Source organism: Perognathus longimembris, chromosome 2, assembly GCF_023159225.1.
Source record: "Perognathus longimembris pacificus isolate PPM17 chromosome 2, ASM2315922v1, whole genome shotgun sequence".
NCBI lineage: Eukaryota > Metazoa > Chordata > Mammalia > Rodentia > Heteromyidae > Perognathus > Perognathus longimembris.
This window is the reverse complement of record NC_063162.1, coordinates 62,170,799-62,189,760: the sequence shown is the minus strand read 5'-3', so window position 1 is coordinate 62,189,760 and position 18,962 is coordinate 62,170,799. Positions and strand designations below refer to the sequence as shown.

General features: G+C 48.6%; 2 protein-coding genes across 4 annotated transcripts in view; both read right to left on the bottom strand.

Moving 5' to 3' along the window:
- Positions 1–1,904: 1,904 nt before the first annotated feature.
- Positions 1,905–8,004, bottom strand: Znf22 (zinc finger protein 22). The gene is made up of 2 exons (XM_048339270.1): positions 7,865–8,004; positions 1,905–3,370 (listed from the first exon to the last, which is right to left on the bottom strand). Exon 2 carries the CDS (start codon positions 3,280–3,282, stop codon positions 2,473–2,475), a length of 810 nt encoding a protein of 269 aa, XP_048195227.1. The 5' UTR covers positions 3,283–3,370; positions 7,865–8,004; the 3' UTR covers positions 1,905–2,472.
- Positions 8,005–13,613: 5,609 nt separating this feature from the next.
- Positions 13,614–18,962, bottom strand: part of Rassf4 (Ras association domain family member 4) — a 33,424-nt gene continuing 28,075 nt past the window's right edge. For 2 of the 3 annotated variants that reach the window (XM_048339267.1, XM_048339268.1), the window contains exons 7-11: positions 16,982–17,083; positions 16,692–16,743; positions 16,075–16,196; positions 14,709–14,806; positions 13,614–14,354 (exon numbers count right to left, since the gene is read on the bottom strand). In XM_048339267.1, coding sequence (XP_048195224.1) covers positions 14,294–14,354; positions 14,709–14,806; positions 16,075–16,196; positions 16,692–16,743; positions 16,982–17,083 — 435 coding nt within the window. In that variant the 3' untranslated portion in view covers positions 13,614–14,293. The remainder of the gene's footprint in view (positions 14,355–14,708; positions 14,807–16,074; positions 16,197–16,691; positions 16,744–16,981; positions 17,084–18,962) is intronic. The other variant, XM_048339269.1, reaches the window with a different exon arrangement.

Here is an 18,962-nt window from a genome sequence, read left to right as displayed (position 1 = left end):
ACTAATTGGGGTAGGCAGAATTTGGGCAGTATTTCAAAAAAGAAAGAAAATAAGTAGACAAATACACTGAAGCTCTTGTTTTTTGCCAGGAAAAATATTAGAAGTTGTCTAAGAAAGAAGTGAGCTGGAACTTTAGCCTACCATGCCATGCCAGCTCTGGGTTGGACCAGGTGTGTGTGTGTGTGTGTGTGTGTGTGTGTGTGCATGCGTGCCAGTATTAGAACTTGAACTCTTAGCCTCACATTCTAAGTTTTTTCATTCAAGGCTGGTGCTCTACCACTTGAGCAATACCTCCACTTCTGTCTTTTTGCTGGTCTTAGACTTTCATGCCAGTGCTGCCTTCTTCTAGCCTTGACCCTTACATCATATGTATACAAGGCTATAAAAGCAGTAGTGCCCATCAGACTCACTTTATTCAATTCCTAGTGATGAAACATTTATTATTTTTAAACAGCCAAAATTTTTCTAACAGAAGCCCAAGGTCATAATATCCCATGGTATCACCTAGTGCTACATTGTTACTAACCTACTTGCCATTGTCAGGGATCTAAAAAAATATCTGCCAAGCTGAGCTGTGAGCGGAATAAAATCCGCAGTTATGTGCTGTATCTTACAGAGCATAACCGAATCAGGGTAAAATGGAGATAATGAACTATAACAGTACATAATAGTCTTTCTGTTCAGGACCAAATTAGGCAGCTCATGCCAGTCTCTGGTGGCTCCCTCCTGTAATCCTAGCTACTCAGGAGGCTAAGTTCTGATGATGGAAGCACAAAGCCAGGCTGGAAAGTCCGTGAGACTCTTCAATCAACCACCAAAAAACTGTAGCTCAAGTGTTACTGCACTAGTCTTGAGTGGAAAAGCCAAGTGAGGCCACCAAGCCAAGTTCAAGCCCCAGAATAGTCTATGCCCACCCCCATAAAACACCAGAAAACAAAGCAAAAGGTGTGTTGGTGTTTTATTTTGTTGGTGCTGATTTTATTCCAGATATAAGCCAAATATAAAGAAGACCGACAGGAGCTCCTAAATCCCAGTAGGCCAGGTAGCCATGTCTCAGCTCGCAGGTAACTTGGCTCTAACAGGGAGTCAAGACTGAGTCTTTTGTGAAAGATAACTGCATTGTGTCACACTTACAGAACACTGTGTGGGTTTGCTCTGGGATGCAACTCTTGCTGACAAGGCCACCTTCTGTGGCCCTGCATGAAATGCCCGACTAACAGGGAGCCAAATATATATATCACAAATATATATATCACAAGCAATTCCCCTGTAATTTTTGCCAAAATTGTTGAAACAATTTTCCCCAAAGAAAAATAAACAGAAGGTAGTAGTATGCAAAATATCTCATCTTTATTTTGTGTGGATAACTGTCAATGCATCAGGAACTGGAATGATTATACAAAAGATACTGAAAACTCATAATGTTGAAAGCACGGCTAGTAGTTGGTGCCTGAAGGAAGCGCGGGCCCCTGGCATGCTCCGCACCTGGGGACTGCACTCCACAGTGCACTCGCCAGCAAGCTGCCCTACACCACCTGGTTCTTTTGCTTCCTAGTTTGTTTTCCAGGTAGGGCTTTTTTTGCCTGGGCCAGCTGCAAACCGCGATCCTCCCATCTCCACCCTCCAACCAGCCGGGCGGGGCTTCTAGGCATCAACCACATGCCCATCCCTTGGCACTGCTCTGACAGAAGACATGTTTGCTAGGTGCTCGCCTTTTTCCACAGTTCATCCAACACAGAAAAGCTACTTTGCAGAGAAGCTACAAAGTATCTATTAGCACATCAGCGACTATTGCACTGAAGTGCCTAAAGTAACCGAGGTTACCAAGCGTTCAGTTTTAAAGGCCAGGGGACCTGTGAATTGCAGGTGTGGTCTCTCATTCTTTCTTCTCTTTCCTTCCTTTCTTTTTGCCAGAACCTGAGGTTCTGTTAGGAGAATATGGTTTATTCTCGTGTAAAAGGCTGGCTCCGTTTGTTAAGACAACCAGAAGGTGCCAAGAGGCCATGGCATCCACCTCAAATGGCTGAAGGCCGCAAGGGAGCCCCCACGGGCTTCTTCAGGATTGTATCTGGAAAGTGTGATGAGAGTCAGGGACATCCTCATTCCTTTCGGGGAAGAAACAAGGTGAGAGGGCGTGCCTCGCGCATTTTAAGAGGTCCAATGTGGAGTCACTTACAAGCTAAGGATTAATATACAAAACAATACCAACAAAATTGCCTCCTCCTGAAGTTGAGCTTCTTTTACCCAATTACTCCTTCCACAGAAAGTTCTAGACAGAGTAAGCCTGGCATGCTGGAGTTCTAGTGCGCAGGAGGGCGGGCAATCTTTGTGAGGGGGAGGCTGGCGGCTGTGCAGCCGCGGCCCCCCTCCCGCCCCGCGCCGCGCCACACAGCGTCACCTCACGTGGGGGTCAGGGGTCGGGTGGGGGCTCCTGTCCCGGGGTCCAAGCGCTCTACCTCCCCTCTTTACCTCTCACTTTTTCTTTTTTTTAAAGAGGGCAGAAGCCGAGCCCTTCACCACAGCCTTCCTCCCAGCGCTGGCCTTCCTCCCACCGCCAGCCTTCCTCCCACCGCCGGCCTTCCTCCCACCGCCGGCCTTCCTCCCACCGCTGCCGCCGCCGCCACCAGCCTTCCTCCCAGCACCACTGCCAGCCTTCCAGGAGGCGGCCCGATGGGCCCTGCGGGCGGTGAGCGGCGGCACGGCGGCGTGGACCCGGCCGTGTTGGCGTAGGTGCGAGCTCTGGCTAAAGCGGCGGAGGCAGGCGGCACACTGGTAGGGCTTCTCCCCGGTGTGCGTGCGCTGGTGCTGAATGAGGTGTGAGCTCTGGCTGAAGCAACGGCCACACTCGTCGCACTGGTAGGGCTTCTCCCCAGTGTGCGTGCGCTGGTGCTGGATGAGGTTGGAGCTCTGCTTGAAGCTCTCCCCACACTCGTCGCAGGCGTATGGCTTCTCCCCGGTGTGCACCCGCCGGTGCTGGATGAGGTTGGAGCTCTGGAAGAAGCTCTTCCCGCAGTCGGCGCACCGGTAGGACTTCTTTCCGGTATGGATCTTCTGGTGCTGGAAAAGGGTGGAGCTCTGCCCAAAACTCTTCTCACACCTGGGACACTTGTAGGGCTTCTCATCCAGGCCTCTGCTCAGTCTGGTCAAGCCCGTGTCGAATCGGACACTCACGCCCCACCGCTGCCGCTGCCGCTGCTGCCGGCTGGCCTTGCGCTTCTTCTCAGGGGCTTTGCCCTGGCCCGAGCTTCGGGAAATGCCCGCCTTAGGCTTCCCTAACCGCATGGTGAAGGTAAGGCCAAACTGTCTACGGATGCTAGTGTACTCTTCTCGACTAAGGCCTCATTTCCCAAGGCAACACGGCTCAGAAGCTCTTGTGGGTAAAAGAAAAACACAGAACAAGTCATAAATGTTGTTCTTCAACTCGAATACCTCTCAGCCCATCAAAAGTTCCACTCAGGGCTGGGGATATGGCCTAGTGGCAAGAGTGCTTGCCTCGTATACATGAGGCCCTGGGTTCAATTCCCCAGCACCACATATATAGAAAATGGCCAGAAGTGGCGCGGTGGCTCAAGTGGCAGAGTGCTAGCCTTGAGCAAAAGGAAGCCAGGGACAGTGCTCAGGCCCTGAGTCTAAACCCTAAGACTGGCCAAAAAAACAAACAAACAAACAAAAAAAAACACACAAAAGTTCCACTCAAGCCCCCTGATGGTGGATCATGCCTGTAATCCTAGGTACTCAAGAGGCTGAGGTCTGAGGGTTGCAATTTGAAGCCAGTTTGGGCAGAAAGCCCAAGACACTTATCTCCAGTTACTAAGCACAGGGCAGAAGTGGCACTGTGGCTCAGGTGGTAGAGTGCCAACCTTGAGCATAAGAGGTAATAAGGGACAGCATCCAGGCCCTGAATTCAAACCCCAGTACTGGAACAACAACAAAGGGGGGACAGGATAAAATCTCAGTAGGAATAGCAAAAACTGCAAAAGAATCAAAATTCATGTAGCAAAATATCATTGTTTGAAATGTATTATGTTAAACTTTTCATAGTGACCACCTAAGGTGTCCAAATCTGAAAGAATGACAAATCATACTGGGAGAAATGGCCCCTTCCCTTGCCCCCACCCACCCAAGTCCTAGCCCAGCACCTGCAACCCAGGCAACTGGCATGTCTGGGGGCAGTGGGAGGTCCTCCAGGTTCTGAGGTCATTCCCCCAGACTCTGAGGTCACATCCACTTCCATTGTGGCCATACCCCCTCCCCCCCAATCTCCCCTATATAATTTCTTGGTTATGGAAGACTGATGGTGCCCAGGGCTACCGTATCCCACAAACATCACAATGGAAGAGCCCAGAGTATCTCTTCAGGTTGCAGGCAAACTACTTGTATCCTTTCTTTATGGGAGCCAGTTATTTGGTGTTACCTGAATATTCTAGCCCACCTTTTCCCTCCCATATCTCGGTGGTAGGTGTAGATGGCTTTCCTACTTGCTCTGCAACTACCAGACCGATCCCACATAGAACAGATAGCTTTCCTTTTTCACATTCCTTTCTAATCCTACCCTTGCTGCCCCATACCCCTTCTTGGGAGGGACTTACTCTCTAAATTCCAAGCCTCCCTCAGCCTCATCAAGGCCCCTTTCCTTCTCCCCCAATTTTGCCTGAGGATCAAGTCTTTCTCAGGACCCTTAATCTGTCTGGATTACATCCTAAGTGGACACACCCTCCAGCTGACCACTCCCACTGGAGTTAAACTCAATGGAGAGCCACACTGGTTTCTTCTGTTGAGTAAAAAAGGATCCTGCTGCCTCTATACTGATAACTCTAAGGTACACCTGCTCTTCTTTCCTACCTACAAAGCCCCTGCCTTTTAAGACTTTCAGATTTCATCCAGACACATATGCATGTTCACCCTCAAAGAACTGTTACCACTGCCTTCTCCTGGACTGGACAATATCTCCACCTTCTACCCCTAATGTCAATGCCATTGTCAGCAGGAAGTAGTCAGAAAGAGTCAGTGCCCCTTTATAACTATCAAATGGCCCCTTCTAGTCTCTACCACTTTGAGCCATAGTGCCACTTCCAGAGACTTTCCTGCTGTGGATGGCTTAGAACCATGATTCTCAATCAGTCTGAGGAGCTAGGATTATAGGTGTGAGCCACCAGTGCTGGGCCCTGCCTTTTCTTTTCTTTTCCTCTCTCTCACTCTCTCTTCTCTCGCTCCCTCTTCTTTCTCTCTCTCTCTTCCTCTATCTCTCTCTCCATACACCCTCTCTCTTTCTTTTTCCAGTCCTGGGGCCTGAATTCAAGGCCTGAGCACTGTCCCTGGCTTCTTTTGCTCAAGGCTAGCGCTCTACCTCTGGAGCCACAGCACCCCTTCAGGTCTTTTCAATAATTTATGTGGTGTTAAGGAATCAAACCCACGGCTTCATGCATGCTAGGCAAGCACTATACCAATAAGCCACATTCCCAACCCCACTGTTGCTTATTCTTATTTGTTCAGCAATCCTATTTCCATACCTATAGATGACAGTTAACCCTATGCAGCCTAAATTGTTTTGAAAGTAGAGACTACTCTATAGGGAATACTAAGCTTACTGTGAGTCAATTCAGTATATACTAGATGAGGAAAATCTTAATGAAAAGATGCTTTATTTTTACTTTTGCCAGGGTCTAATGAACCAAGAAAGAGGAAAATCCTTTGAAAATGAGAAGAGGATTAGTTTTGGACAGAGAATATTGAAAGAAAAATGTTAGCAGGGTTTTTATCGGATGGTGGAAAACAGTGAAATGAAACCAAATAGAAAAAATATGGTAAGGCATATACCAGGGGCTCATGCCTGTAATCCTAGCTACTCAGTAGGCTGAGATCTGAGGATTGCGGTTGGAAACCAGCTCAGGCGGGAAAGACTGAGACTCTTATCAGCATCAAACTACAAAAAGAGTGAAGTAGAGCTATGGCTTAAGCAGTAGAGCACTAGCCTTCAGCAGAAAAGGTTCAGGGGCAGTGATCAAGCCCTGAGTGCAAACCCAGGACAGGCATGCATACACACACATACACACACATAAACACACACATACACACACACAGAGAAAAGTATGGTAAGTAGAACACAAGAAAAGGAGGTGAGAACGTAAGTTGCTTTTGTTTTCTTTTCCTTTCTTTCTTTCCTTTTTTAAAAATCTGAGACCAGGTCTCCCTTCGTTACTCAGGCTGACCTCAAACTGTGATCCTCTTGTCTCAGCCTCCAGCATGCTGGGAGTATAGGCATGACCATATGCTTGGCTAAGAAAGTAATCTTGGTGCAAAAACAACATGGGAGTTTTTTTTTTTAATTCTAATGCTACAAAATTTTAAATACCAAATAAACGTATTAGATTTATGTATAAGGTTTTCTTGAGGCTACTTAAAATAATCAACACAAACAAAACCCCACAATAAGGGGCAAGGTGTGAAATGCTAAGTCAAGAAATAAAATTGTTAGGACTGTTTTCTATGTCTTAAGTCATGGAAGAGACTAAAACGAGAGTAACTGCCCTGAGTTTCTGTGCACGCCAGCAAATTTACCAAGAAAATGAAATGCCTGCAATCCCAGCTACTTAGGAGATTGAGATCTGAGGATTGCAGTTTGAAGCCAGCTTGAGCAGGAAAGTCTATGGGACTCTTATCTCCAGTTAAGCACCCAAAAAGCCAGAAGTGGAGCTGTGGCTCAAGTGGTAGAAACACTAACCTTAAGCCAAAAAAGCTGAGGGACAGTGTCCAGGCCCTGAGTTCAAACCCCAGGACTAGCACTCAACACACACACACACACACACTTTGGGTTTTGGGTAATAAAACACTGGAAGCTTACTATATCCTGAACTTTTTCGTGGTATTCAATAATAATTGTATCTGCTGTGCAGTTTCGGAGAAAGCAGTACCCATTCCTTAAGGTTCTCAAATATTTACAGATAAGTTACTGTACCAGAGGCAGACATTGGGCTAGGTACAGAGTTCCAATAACTAGCTATAATGAAGTTGCATCTTTTTGTTTGTTTGTTTGCTTGCTTGCTTCTTTGGTATTAGTCCTGGGGCTTAAACTGAGAGCCTCACATTCTCTGGCTGGCACTCTACCACTTGAGCCACAGCTCCACTTCTGACATTTTGCTGGTTAATTGGAGATAAGAGTCTTTCAGACTTCCTGTTCAGCCTGGCTGCGAGAATGTTTGTTTTGTAAGGTCCATTTTATTTTATGTTTTGATAATGAAGTTGGATCTGAGCCAGGCATTGGTACAATCCTAGCTACTCAGAAGGTTGAGATCTTTGGATGGTGGTTCGAAGTATGCTCAGGCAGAAAATTCTATGACAGTCTTATTTGCAATCAACCCTCAAAACACCAAAAATGGAGCCAAAAAGTAGCAGAAAGGCTCGGGGGCAAGGCTCAGGTCCTGAGTTCAAACCCCAGTGCTTGCACGCGCGCGCGCACACACACACACACTCACGTCAGATCTGGAAACATCTGGATTATCAAAGTCTAACTATATACAAGGAAATGCACAGACCAGGGGCCTCCAGCGCGGGCAATGCCCTTTGCTGGATAGGGCTGGCTCTGGTGCTCCACAGCCCCCGGCCGAGGGGCGCGGCCCCTCCTCGCCGCGGGCCGGAGTCCGGCTCCGCTCTCAGACAGACGGACGCCGCGCACCCAGCACGGACAATGGGCCCGGGCAGGCGGCCATCGTCGGGCGGCGCAAGGCCCGAGGCCCCGCTGTCTTCGTCCGGGGCTCGACTTGGGGGCTCCCCGCGCCCCATCCTGGCCTCTCCGCCCCGCCGCAGGCCCAGCCCAGCCGCGGCCGGCCCCCACCCCGATGCCCCGGGCACCCCCACGCCCGCTCACCGCGCCCACCGTCCGCCGTCCAGGCCGCCTCGCGCTGCCCGTGCCGCCGGAAGTTCTGGCCGCCAACCGGCGCGGCACGGCCTCTCTAGGAACGTGGCGGAGCGACCCTCTATGGTCCGTGTTCACTGGAGCCGCGCCAGACGGCCCCGGGCGGGCGGGCGCGCATGCGCGCGCGCGTGAGCGTGTGTACAGCGTGTGTATACAGTGCGTATGGGTATACCCAGTGTGTGTGTGGTGTTGGTGGTTGGGCTTGAACTCAGGGCCTGGGCTGCCGCCACTTACTGCTTCTTGAGCAGCTTCTTGGATATAAGCATGTACAGACTTTCGCCCGGGGCTGGCTCCCGTCCTCCGATCTCAGCCTCCCTAGTAGCTAGTATTACAGGTGTCCAACCAACTGGAAAGGATTACATTCTTAATAAAGACAACTGGGCATGTGGTATAAACATACATGTGTCATCACCCTCCCTCCCCGCCACTCCTCGAGACTCACAATCCTACTTCAGTTACAGCACTGGGAATTTATACTTAGAGAAGAATTGCTCGTTTGCACAATACATAAATAACCCCATTTGGGAGAGGCCCTGAAACTCCCAAGTCTTTTTAAAATTTTAGTTATATTTGTCGGTTTGGTTTTTTTCTGCCAGTCCTAGGGCTTGAACTCAGGCCTGGGCCATGTTCCTGAGCCTCTTTGTACTCAAAGCTAACATTCTTCCACTTGAGCCACAGAGATACTTCTGCTTTTGTTTGTTTGGTTTTTTTTAGTAGTTTATTGGAGATAAGAATTTCATGGGGACTTCCTTGCCTGGGCTTGCCTGTGATCTGAGGATCACAGCCTCCTCAGTAGCTAGGATTACTGGCATGAGTTACTGGCACCTGGCTTATCTTTGTATTACTTTTAAGAAGCTGTACAAAGGAATTAACATTCAACAGCTCAGTTTATAAGTACAATCACCCTTTCATTATTCTCTCCAAGACTTTGGATTTTTAATACATCTACTTGATTCTCTTTAGGAATGAGTTCTGGCTTCTGTTCCTTTCAGGGATCAGCCTAGCTGGTGTCCTCCTATGTTCTAGGCTCCCTCAGTCCCCCAGGAAGCCCTTCCTGGCTGAGGAATCCCTTACTGTAATTCGTGGGGTGTGAATATTACTAAACTCCAAACTTTAGTATTTAATTGATTACTCAGAGTCCTATTTATATGTGATAGACATGCTAACTAATACACCAAAATGAACTCCTGTGCCTTGCAGTCTTCATCCTGGCCATTGATGGCCATTCTGTCCTATCAGCTGCTCAAGTCAAAACCTTTGCTGTCATTGTTTACCCAAATGTACCATCCAACCCATCTACAAGTTTCACTGAATCTGTTTCCAAATTATATTCAGAGTTGAGCCACTTACAACACCTCCCCTGAAGAAAGTGTTCACCAACCTCAGTCACCTCCTATCTGGTATTGCAGCTATGGGCTTGAACTTGGGGCCTGGGCGCTGTCCCTGAGTGCTCTACCACTAGGAGCCACTTCTGGTTTTCTGGTGGTTAACTGGAGATAAGAGTCTCAAGAACTTTCCTATCTGGGGCTGGTTCAAACTGTGATCCTTAGATTTTAGCCTCTTGAGTAGGAGAGCCACTACTGTGATCCTTAGATTTTAGCCTCTTGAGTAGGAGAGCCACTGGTGCTGGCTTGCAAAGGCTTTTGTTACAGTGCTGATCCCTCAAGTCTTCCGATCTCAGAAACAACCTTACAGTCACATCAGCTGCCATGATGGTCTTTTTAATTCATTGTGATTCTACAGTGCTAAGTATGGTTCTTAGCAGGTAACAAGCACTTTGGAAATGTTTGCTGCATTAATATTTGTGTGTGTTGTAACTGAGGCTTGAAATCAGGCCTTGCACTCTTGCTTGGCCTTTTCTAGTCAAAGCTAGTGCTCTACCACTTAAGTTATACCTCTACTTCTAGCTTTTTGCTGGCTTGGAAATAAAGAGTCTCTTGGGCTATTTTTTTTTTTTTCCAAATTGGCTTTGAACTGTGATCCTCAGACCTCAACCTCCTGAGTAGGAAGTATTATAGGTATGAGCTACCAGTATCCAATTTCCAGTTCCTTTTTAAGCAAATTATACAAGAGATTATGGCCACCCATGATACCCAAGAAAGGAGAAGGGGATGAGGAAGGGCAGCTGGAACAGAGGCCGGTCTTCATAGACTTCTCACTGGCTGGGGCTTCTCTGGGAAACTTCCCAGCAGGGGTCACTGTGTCCTTGAGTGTGTTGGTATTTAAAAGGGCTTATTCCAGAAGAATCTTCCAGGCTGGGATACATCCTAGGCAAGGCAGCTGCCATTTCCCAAGGTTTTACCCTCCCTCCCCTCCCCACCCCCACTCAGACATACCATCTTCTCTTAGCTTTTCACTCAAGGCTGACACTCCACCACTTACCCACAGCTCCACTTCTGGCTTATTTCGATCAGTCTCAAGGACCTTCCTGTCCAGGCTGGCTTTGAATCTCAAGCCTCAGATGGCATCCTCCTGAGTAGCTGGGATGACAGACGTGAGCCATGGGTTCCTGCCACACACATCCCCAAGCTCAAGCCTAAGGAGGTCTGGTTCCCTCTGAGCAGCCACTCAGCCAGGGACCCTGGGAAATGGCCCTCATTCAGCTGAGACATTTGTTTCCTTCTGGGACAGGAAACAGGGATGCCCATTTCAGGGATGCAGTAAGCCTCTCTGAGAAGAAAGATCCCGGAGGACACAAGCCTGGCCCATCCTGTGCTGTAGGTCTGCAGGCATGACAACAGCTGGCACACAGCCAGATCACAGCTCTTAGGACCTAAATAGAGGGCATGCATCTGGCTGCTTTTATAGGTGAAGCTTCTGGCCTGATAGCTACTGAAGGGCTGACAGATGGGGTTGGGTCAGTAGGGGTGAGAGGGAAGGGGCTGCCAGTCAGCACCCCACGGACAAGTACATCCTGCCTCCTTCGCAGCTGCAGGATGCCAGTGCCCACACTCAGGGTACATTTGCCAGAATCCCAGATCCTCTACAAATAACCTGCCAGACTAAAAAGCCTTGTCCTTATTTCTCTGGGACTAAAGGTGCCGGTGTATCCTGGGTGAAATGGTTCTGTTTTGACAATGAGATCTTTAATCCACTTTCTGGCAAACACTTTAGGCAGGTGATTATCAACTCAGAAAAACAAGCTGATTCCTTCCTCCCCACCCCCCCCCCCCAACTTCTGGCCATTTGTTCTGGACAAACAACTCTGTTTTTCCTTTTCCTGAGTCCAGACCTTTCACAATTGTGTCGATTACATCTTGTGTTGTTTGTTAACCTTCTCTGTTGTTTGTTAACCTTCTCTGCTCCCGGAGGGCTGGGCTGACAATCCCAGGACAGAATATGGCATTTTCTGACAGGGACCTGCCCTTTATCTTTGAATACCATAGTTGTTCGGTATTGAAGAAACATGTGAGTGTTACTTGGCACTGAACTTCTCCCAAGACATCAGGCTATCCCAGTTTCTGCTATCTGAAATCTCCTCTTAGAGACCCCAAATTAGCAGCTTGACTGATGGCCTCTGAAAAACAAATGTGGTGTTGATGTAAAGATTTACAAAGCTCTCTGAATATTGTGAAAGAAGTTACTTTCTCCTTTTGTGTAATTTTCCTCAAGGTTCATCTAAGTTGTGATATTCAGAAATCAATGTTGAGAATAATGATTTCCAAACTGACACTCATCTTACATGATACTTGAACAATTGCAAAAATCAACCAACTAATCAGGCTGGTTGGTACTTACAAGATTTCCTACTTCAAATGCATCCTTGATCCTAAGCCCTAGTCCAGGCCCTCAGCCAGCAGGGGCTCCTGCTCTGCAATCTCCCCCCACATCCCCCCAGGAAACTGTTTCTGCCTCAACCAGAACTTTCTTAGGAATTTAACTGGTTCTCCGCTTCACTGGCCTTCATACACCCCCAATGCCAGGCCTGCCGTTCCTAATGAGGGGACACCATGGCTCTGCCTTTTCCTTTATGGCCAGGTATGCTACCGAGCAGTGTACAGGTGGTTGTCTTAGACCATCGGTGTGGTCTAAGGTGTGTCAGGTTGTAAATACAAAAAGTAAAATTGTCTGGGACCTCTTGCTTTTTTTTTCTTCCTGCCTTCTTTCCCTCTTCCTCCCTCCCTATCTCTTTCCATCCCTCTCTCTCTTGTTTTAGTACTGGAGCTTGAACTCAGGGCCTTTGCTCATGGCTGGTATTCTCCACTTCCAGCTTTTGTGTGGTTAATTAAAGTCTTAATTAAAAGTCTTATGGACTTTTTTGCCTGCGCTGGCTTTGAAGTGGGATCCTCTGATGTCAGCCTCCTGAGTAGCTAGGTTTACAGGCATGAGCCATGGCACCTGACCTGATTCATTCTACTCTCTCCTAAACTCCTGCTTGGAAGAGTCCTGAGACCCTTCTGGTGAGGAAATTCTATAATTCAGGGTAATTTCCAGGTTATCACCAATGACCTTCCTCATGCTCTAGACATGAGACCCTAGTTCAAGCCCCAGACTCCTTCAAGTGAAGCAGTTGATGTCAGCTTCACAGTGGTGTGCACTAGCTCTTCTGCTAGTCACGGCCCAAATACCATAGGATAAGGGCTTCTCATTAGGTCAAGGTTGGCTGGGCACTGGTGGCTGAGGCCAGCAGTCCTTGCTACTCAAGAGGCTGAGGTCTGAGGATTGGAGTTCAAAGCCAGCCTGGGCAAGAAAGTCCAAGAGACTCTTATCTCAAATTAACCACCAAAAAAGCTGAAAAGTTGGAGATGTGGCTCAAGTGTACAGCACCAACCTTGAGTAAAAATGCTAAAGGACAGTACCCAGGTCCTGAGTTCAAATCTCAGTACTGACACCAAAAAGGGGGGGGGGGAAGGTCAAAGTGGAAATGTAATGGAAAAAAGAAGTGAATCTCACTTCTCCAGATCTACATGTTTAATGGAACACCTAAGACACCATACTGCCAAAGTGGAGGAGACAGAAAGCTGTGTCTAGGCCTTTCCTGGAATCTCTTTGTCTCTCAGATGATGGAGCTCGGTCTGGAGAAACCTGGAGTGAATCTGAAGAGTTCTGCCTTTCACAAACCCATGGAGAGCCCTGCCAATGACATCTCTCACCTTCTCCAGCCTTCATGGCTTCTCCCTCTAAGTCTGCGGTCCATGGGCCCCAGCACCCAACAGGAAAAGAATGTGGTCTCCAGTCTGCCTTCCTTTTAGACAAATACTCACAGGACTGATGTAAACTCTGGCATAATTTTGCAAAGGCTCTTCTCACTCATTCCAGAAATTCCCTAGCAGTCAATAAACACAAATTGTCCAGTATCTGGCCCCAGGAGAACTGAAAGGCTTTGTCCTCAAACAGACCTTTCTCCTCCTTGCTTGGCTTTTCAGGGAAGTATTAAGAATTGGCCCCTGCCCACTAGAAGTGCAAGGCTCAAGCATAGAGAAGGTAAGGTAATACAGAGGTCCAGAGGTGAGCTAAGCACTGCCTTTCATTCTCCACCAGTCCTCTACTGCCATGTGAGCCACTTTCCCTGGTTGATTAAGTTGAAATGTTTCCTGCAGCCAACTTCTTAAAAATTGTTGGTGGGGCACAAGTGGCTCACACCTATAATCTTAACGAATCAGGAGGCTGAGATCTCAGATCCAGGTTTGAAACCAGCCTAGGCAGGAAAGTCTGAGAGATTCTTATCTTCACTTAAACACCAAAAAAAGCTAGAAGTGGAACTGTGGCTCAAGTGGAAAAGCTAAGGGGCACAGCCAGCCCCCTGAGTTCAAGCTCCAGTACTGGCACATGCAGGTGTTTGCACATGTGTGTGCATACATACATATACACACAGAATTCTGTGGGTCTTGTGAGAAGTCAAGACACTTCTGCAGATGTCAGATGGGGTCCCAGTGGTTGTAGTGCAGATCGCACATCTGCACTGGAGGGAGAGGTGCCGGGCCATGAAAGGTCAGGGATGCTGTGGGGGCGTTATGGCTGGCAGCTCTGCTCTGCACATGTGCAGGAGGAGACGGATCCTGTGGTTCATGTGGACGATGACAGGAGCTCTGGGCAAGCAGGTACAGGCCAGGCCCTGAAGGATGGGTCAGGTGCTGCTCTCCTGAGCAGGAGAGGTGTATGAACAGGGTTGCCATGCCAGTCAGCCCTACACATGTGGCTGGTGCACAGTGATAGGCCAGCCTCACATACAGACCTCAGCTGGCATGGCCCATCTGCTCCCTGGAAGGGGTTCCCACAGGGCTGAGGAGAGAGATACAGAAAGGCTACTTGGGCTTGGGGCAGGGTAGAAGCACAGGTGCTGGGCTCCTGCAGGGATGTCAGTAGCCAGTCTGTATTGGGCCACTTGGACTCCTCATGTGGCTGCCACTGGGGACATGGGAAGAGCCAGGTGTGGGCTGGCTACTTGGCCTTCACCAGCTGTTCCAGGCGTTGTAGCATCGTCAAACGAAGGGCTTGGAACCTGGAGGGCAAAAGAGACAAGGCAAGTCCCAGGATTGGTAAAAGCAAAGCAAAATAACCAAAACCTCACCCCACAGCCACATTCCTGCTGCTGCGTTTTCTGCTGGGCCCCTCCCGCCGCTCAAGCCCCACCTGGCAGGGGTCCTCTCTATGTCGGCAGGCTCTCTCAGCTTGATGTCAGTAATGAGCAGAGGCCAGACAGTGAAGCTAGGATGCTAGGGTTAGCAGGCTTTCCCAAATAGCAAGCCCACCTGGCACCTTCAGAGGAGAAACATCTGCCCACCCAACACAGAGACACCCTGCACACATGGCCTGGTGGTCAGGACCTGCCACTGGCTCAAGTGGTATTGCTTACTTCATGGTAAGTTTGATTATTTCTCTCTCTTCCTCTTCTTTTAACTTTTCAACAAAACTGTCCAGCACTGGCATTTCAAACTTAATGTACTGGGCGACCTAGAAAATCCAAGAACATTTTGATGTGAATGAAACCAGAAGCCCAAAATTTGTGCCAGTTCTAGAGCTTGAACTTGGGGCATGCATGTATGCTGACCCTGAGCTTTTTCTCTCGTAGCTAGTGCTCTACCACTAAGCTACAGCTCCATTTCTGGCTTTTGGGTGGCTAATTGGAAATAAGAGTCTTACAGAGTTTCCTGCCCCAGACTTGCTTTGAGCCTTGATCCTCAGATCTCAGCCTTCTGAATAGTGAGGACTACAGGAGTGAGCCACCATCATCTGGCTTTCCAAAATGTTTCTTTGCTCTCCTTAAACAAGACAATGTCTTGAACTCACAGGATCTGCTCCTCTTTTCACCCTACTCCCAACTCTGCTCTGTTTTGTGTCATAGGAGAATAACAGCCTTTTCTTTTTTTTTATTCTTTTCAAAGGCAATTATTATTCCTGGGAGGAAATGCTGAGCTAAATATTAGGAAAAGCATCCACTATAACACTGTCCAGTGGGTGTCTTGGGGGGTGGTGGGAGCTGGGCAATAGGATAGCCATTGTTTCTAACAATGGAGCAAAGCTATACCAGTCCTGTGGGAAGGCTGAGTGGGTGGGGCATCTGGACTGTTTCTTGGGTTGAAACCCTGCAAGTCTCTTCTGCCATAGAGTTTGGAAACCTGCTCATCCATTGGCCAGAACTTAGGACTACCTTCTTTCCTTGCAAAGGCTCAAGCTGAGCCCTGGCTAAGGAGTTCTTGTGTGAGTTTAATGTAATGACAACAATGCTCTAATGGCTAGGTGCTGGTGGCTCACACCTGTAACCCTAGCTACTCAGGAGGCTGAGATCTGAGGATCATGGTTCAAAGTCAGCCCAAGCAGGAAAATCTATGAGATTGTTATCTACAATAAACTACTCAGAAAGTGGTGCTGTGGCTCAAGTGATAGAGTGCTAACTTTGGACAAAAAGAAGATCAAAGACAGCATTTAGGCCCTGAGTTCAAGCCCCAGGACCAGCATTAAAAAAAAAAAAGTTCTAATGAAGGAAGACATTTTACAGTTTTCTGGGCCCTAATTCATCTTTCTCCTAAGCCAGCTATGTAGCTGGAGGCCACAGGATAGGAGACTGAAGATCGAGAGTCCATCTAGATGGCTGTGACAGCCCAGAAAGCATGACCCCAGAGGGTGCCCTCATGGCCAAGGTCACCTTCATAGTCCTCTGGAGCCCCCTGTGGCCTTCTAACCCTCCCTGAGGAGTAGGCCCCAGCTGCAGGGCCACTCACGTCGTGAGGCACTTCTTCACCCAGATCAGCTTCCATCAGGAAGATCTTGACAATCTTCTCACAAGGTCCGTGCAGGATTCTGGAAATCAGTGGGTACTCACAGTCCTTTAACTTGGTCCTTTCTGGAAGAGAAAGCATGATATAAAAGTCATATACAATTGCTGAGTGCTGCTGGCTCACATCTGTAATCTTCACTACTCAGGTGGCTGAGATATGAGAATCAAAGTTCAAAGCCAGCATGGGCAGAAAAGTCTGTGAAACTCTAATCTACAATAAACTACCAAAAAGCTGGAAGTAGAGCTGTGGCTCAAGTGGTAGAGCACTAGCCTTGAGTAAGAGAGCTCAGGGACAGTGCCCAGGTCCTAAGCTCAAGCCCCATGACCAGCTGGTGAAGGCTTTGTGGTTACCATGAAATTCTGAGAGCAACAGCAAGTGTGCCTGGGTTTGGGTTGGATAAGAGCTGTGTGAGGAAGAGAGCAGACAGCTGCCAAATCAACCAAGCCAGCCAGGCCAGGGCCTTTACAGAGAAAGTGCTGGCTGGGAACTTGCCTTGTTCCTTTTATGACCCAGAAGCAGAAGCTGGCATTTATGACCTGGAAGCGGAAGCTGGCACTTACCACCAGATTCATGGACAATGTAGAGCGCAAACTCACTGGGGCCGTCTTCCACCTGCACAATCACAGGAAGTCAGACACAGGTCTTGGAGATAAAGGGGAAACAGAGGAACCATAGCCACAAAAAACACAGAGCTCTAAGACCTGTCCCTTCACCTAAAATCCTGGGATGCCCTCTCAGCAGAGAAAACTTTACTGGACCCCAGCCTTGCCAGCCCCTCCTCTCCCACCCACAATGCAGAGTGCCAGCATCCTGGGACTAGGGCTACTGCCCCCAGGGTGGCCAGACTCACCCGGAACTTGTTTAGCAGCAGTGTAAGCACCTGGAGGGTGGTCATAGTGCTGTTGACCCTCACATTGGTCACGGACCCATAGGCAGGAGTGAATACGGAGGTCTGTGTAGGGCAGAAGGGCTGCTCAGAGCAGGCCTGGCGGAGACCTGGTCTGTTCGCGGCAGAAGGGCCCTTCAGAGCAGGCCTGGAGGAGACCTGCGCTGGTTCTCAGTGATGTACCTTGGGGCCGGGAAGCACCAACACCTGCTCACCCACATACACAGTCTGGCCCAGAGGGGTCCAGGAAGCCAGCAGTGCATGTCTTGAGCCTAAGAAAAATGGTCACTTATCCACAGGGGCCAGTCCTCTGGGTCTGAGGATCCAATCACCAAATGGATCAAATCACCTGGTATCTGTTGATTCCTCAGGGTGCTGTTTCCCCACAGAGCCTGAGGGGAAGCCCCAAGTCACACTGCAGAGCTTCCCAACACACCCCTTCACCTCTGTCTTTCTGAACCATTCTCCACACTGCTGTCCACAGATGCAACCTCCCCAACCCTGCAACTCCACGTGTGGCCTGACCTACTCCATCGATTTGTGTACAGCCTGATTTTTCCCCCTTTCTCTTCTCCAGAATCAGAATCTGCCTCTAGAGAAGAACTCTAGGCCTGCTGTCTCATCAGCACCGTGTCAGAGCACTTTCATGACGTGTGCTTCAAGGTAAAGTATCTCAAGACATCACCTGGACTACACAATGCCATGTACAACTCATCTTTGCTATGTACATATGGCCTGTCATACATGCCCTAGCCACAGAGCTTCTTCATGTTTGGGGGGGACTCACTATATTCTGTGTGTGTGTGTGTGTATGTGTGTTTGTTGGTACTGAAGCTTGAACTCAGGGCCTGAGCACTGTCCCTAAACTTTTTTGCTCAAGGCTGCCACCCTATCATGTGAGCTACAGCTCTTCTTCCAGCTTTTTGGTGGTTAATTGGAGATAAGAATCATACTGATTCTTCTGCCCTAGCTGGCTTCAAACAACAATCTTCAGATATCAGCCTCCTGAGTAGCTAGAATGACAGGGGTGAGCCACTGGCTCCCAGCTGCTGAATATTTTAATATAGTCTTCAATTTAATCCCCCTTTGAAGCACTTGGAATGAGTTCCATTTGCTTAGAAAGAAGGTGTAGGCTTGGGGGAATGGTATTAAATAGCTGATCATACCAGTCACCATAGCTCATGCCTATAATCCTACTCAGGAGGCTGAGATATGAGGATTGCAGTTTAAAGCCAGCCTGAGCAGAAAAGTCCATGAAACTCTTACCTCCAAACCTGAAAACAAGACATGGAGCTGTGGCTCAAGAGGTAGAGCACTAGTCTTGAGTGAAACAGCTCAGGGACAGTGCCCAGGCCCTGAGTTCAAGCCCCAGGACTGGTACAACAACAAAACAAAACAACAACAACAAAAAAATACCACACTAGTTAGGGTCTAGAAAGGACAGACTGAAACTCCAATGAAACTTGGAGGTGTGCCCCATTGTGTGAGTGGACTTCCTGCTCCTCAAACCAAGTTCAAGTCTTCAGAGTCCACTTCTACAATCTGTTTTCCCAAGGAAGTAGCTGAGGCTCAGGGGACTTAAGGCTCTTCCTCAGTATCCCAAGCTAGTTGCCAGCCTGCACTGATCTAGAACTAGCCTCAAGCTGGGACTCTGAAGCTGAGACCTGGAGGACGCTGGCTCATACACAACAGAGGGCAGGGGTAGGCCTTCCCTTCTCACAGGACTCCAGCTTCTTTTTTTTTTTTTTTTTATCAGTTCTGGTGCTTGGACTCAGGGCCTGAGCACTGTCCCTGACTTCTTTTTGCTCAAGGCTAGCACTCTACCACTTGAGCCACAGTGCCACTTCTGGACATTTTCTATATATGTGGTGCTGGGGAATAGAACCCTGGGCTTCAGGTATACGAGGCAAGCACTCTTGCCACTAGGCCATATTCCCAGCCCTGG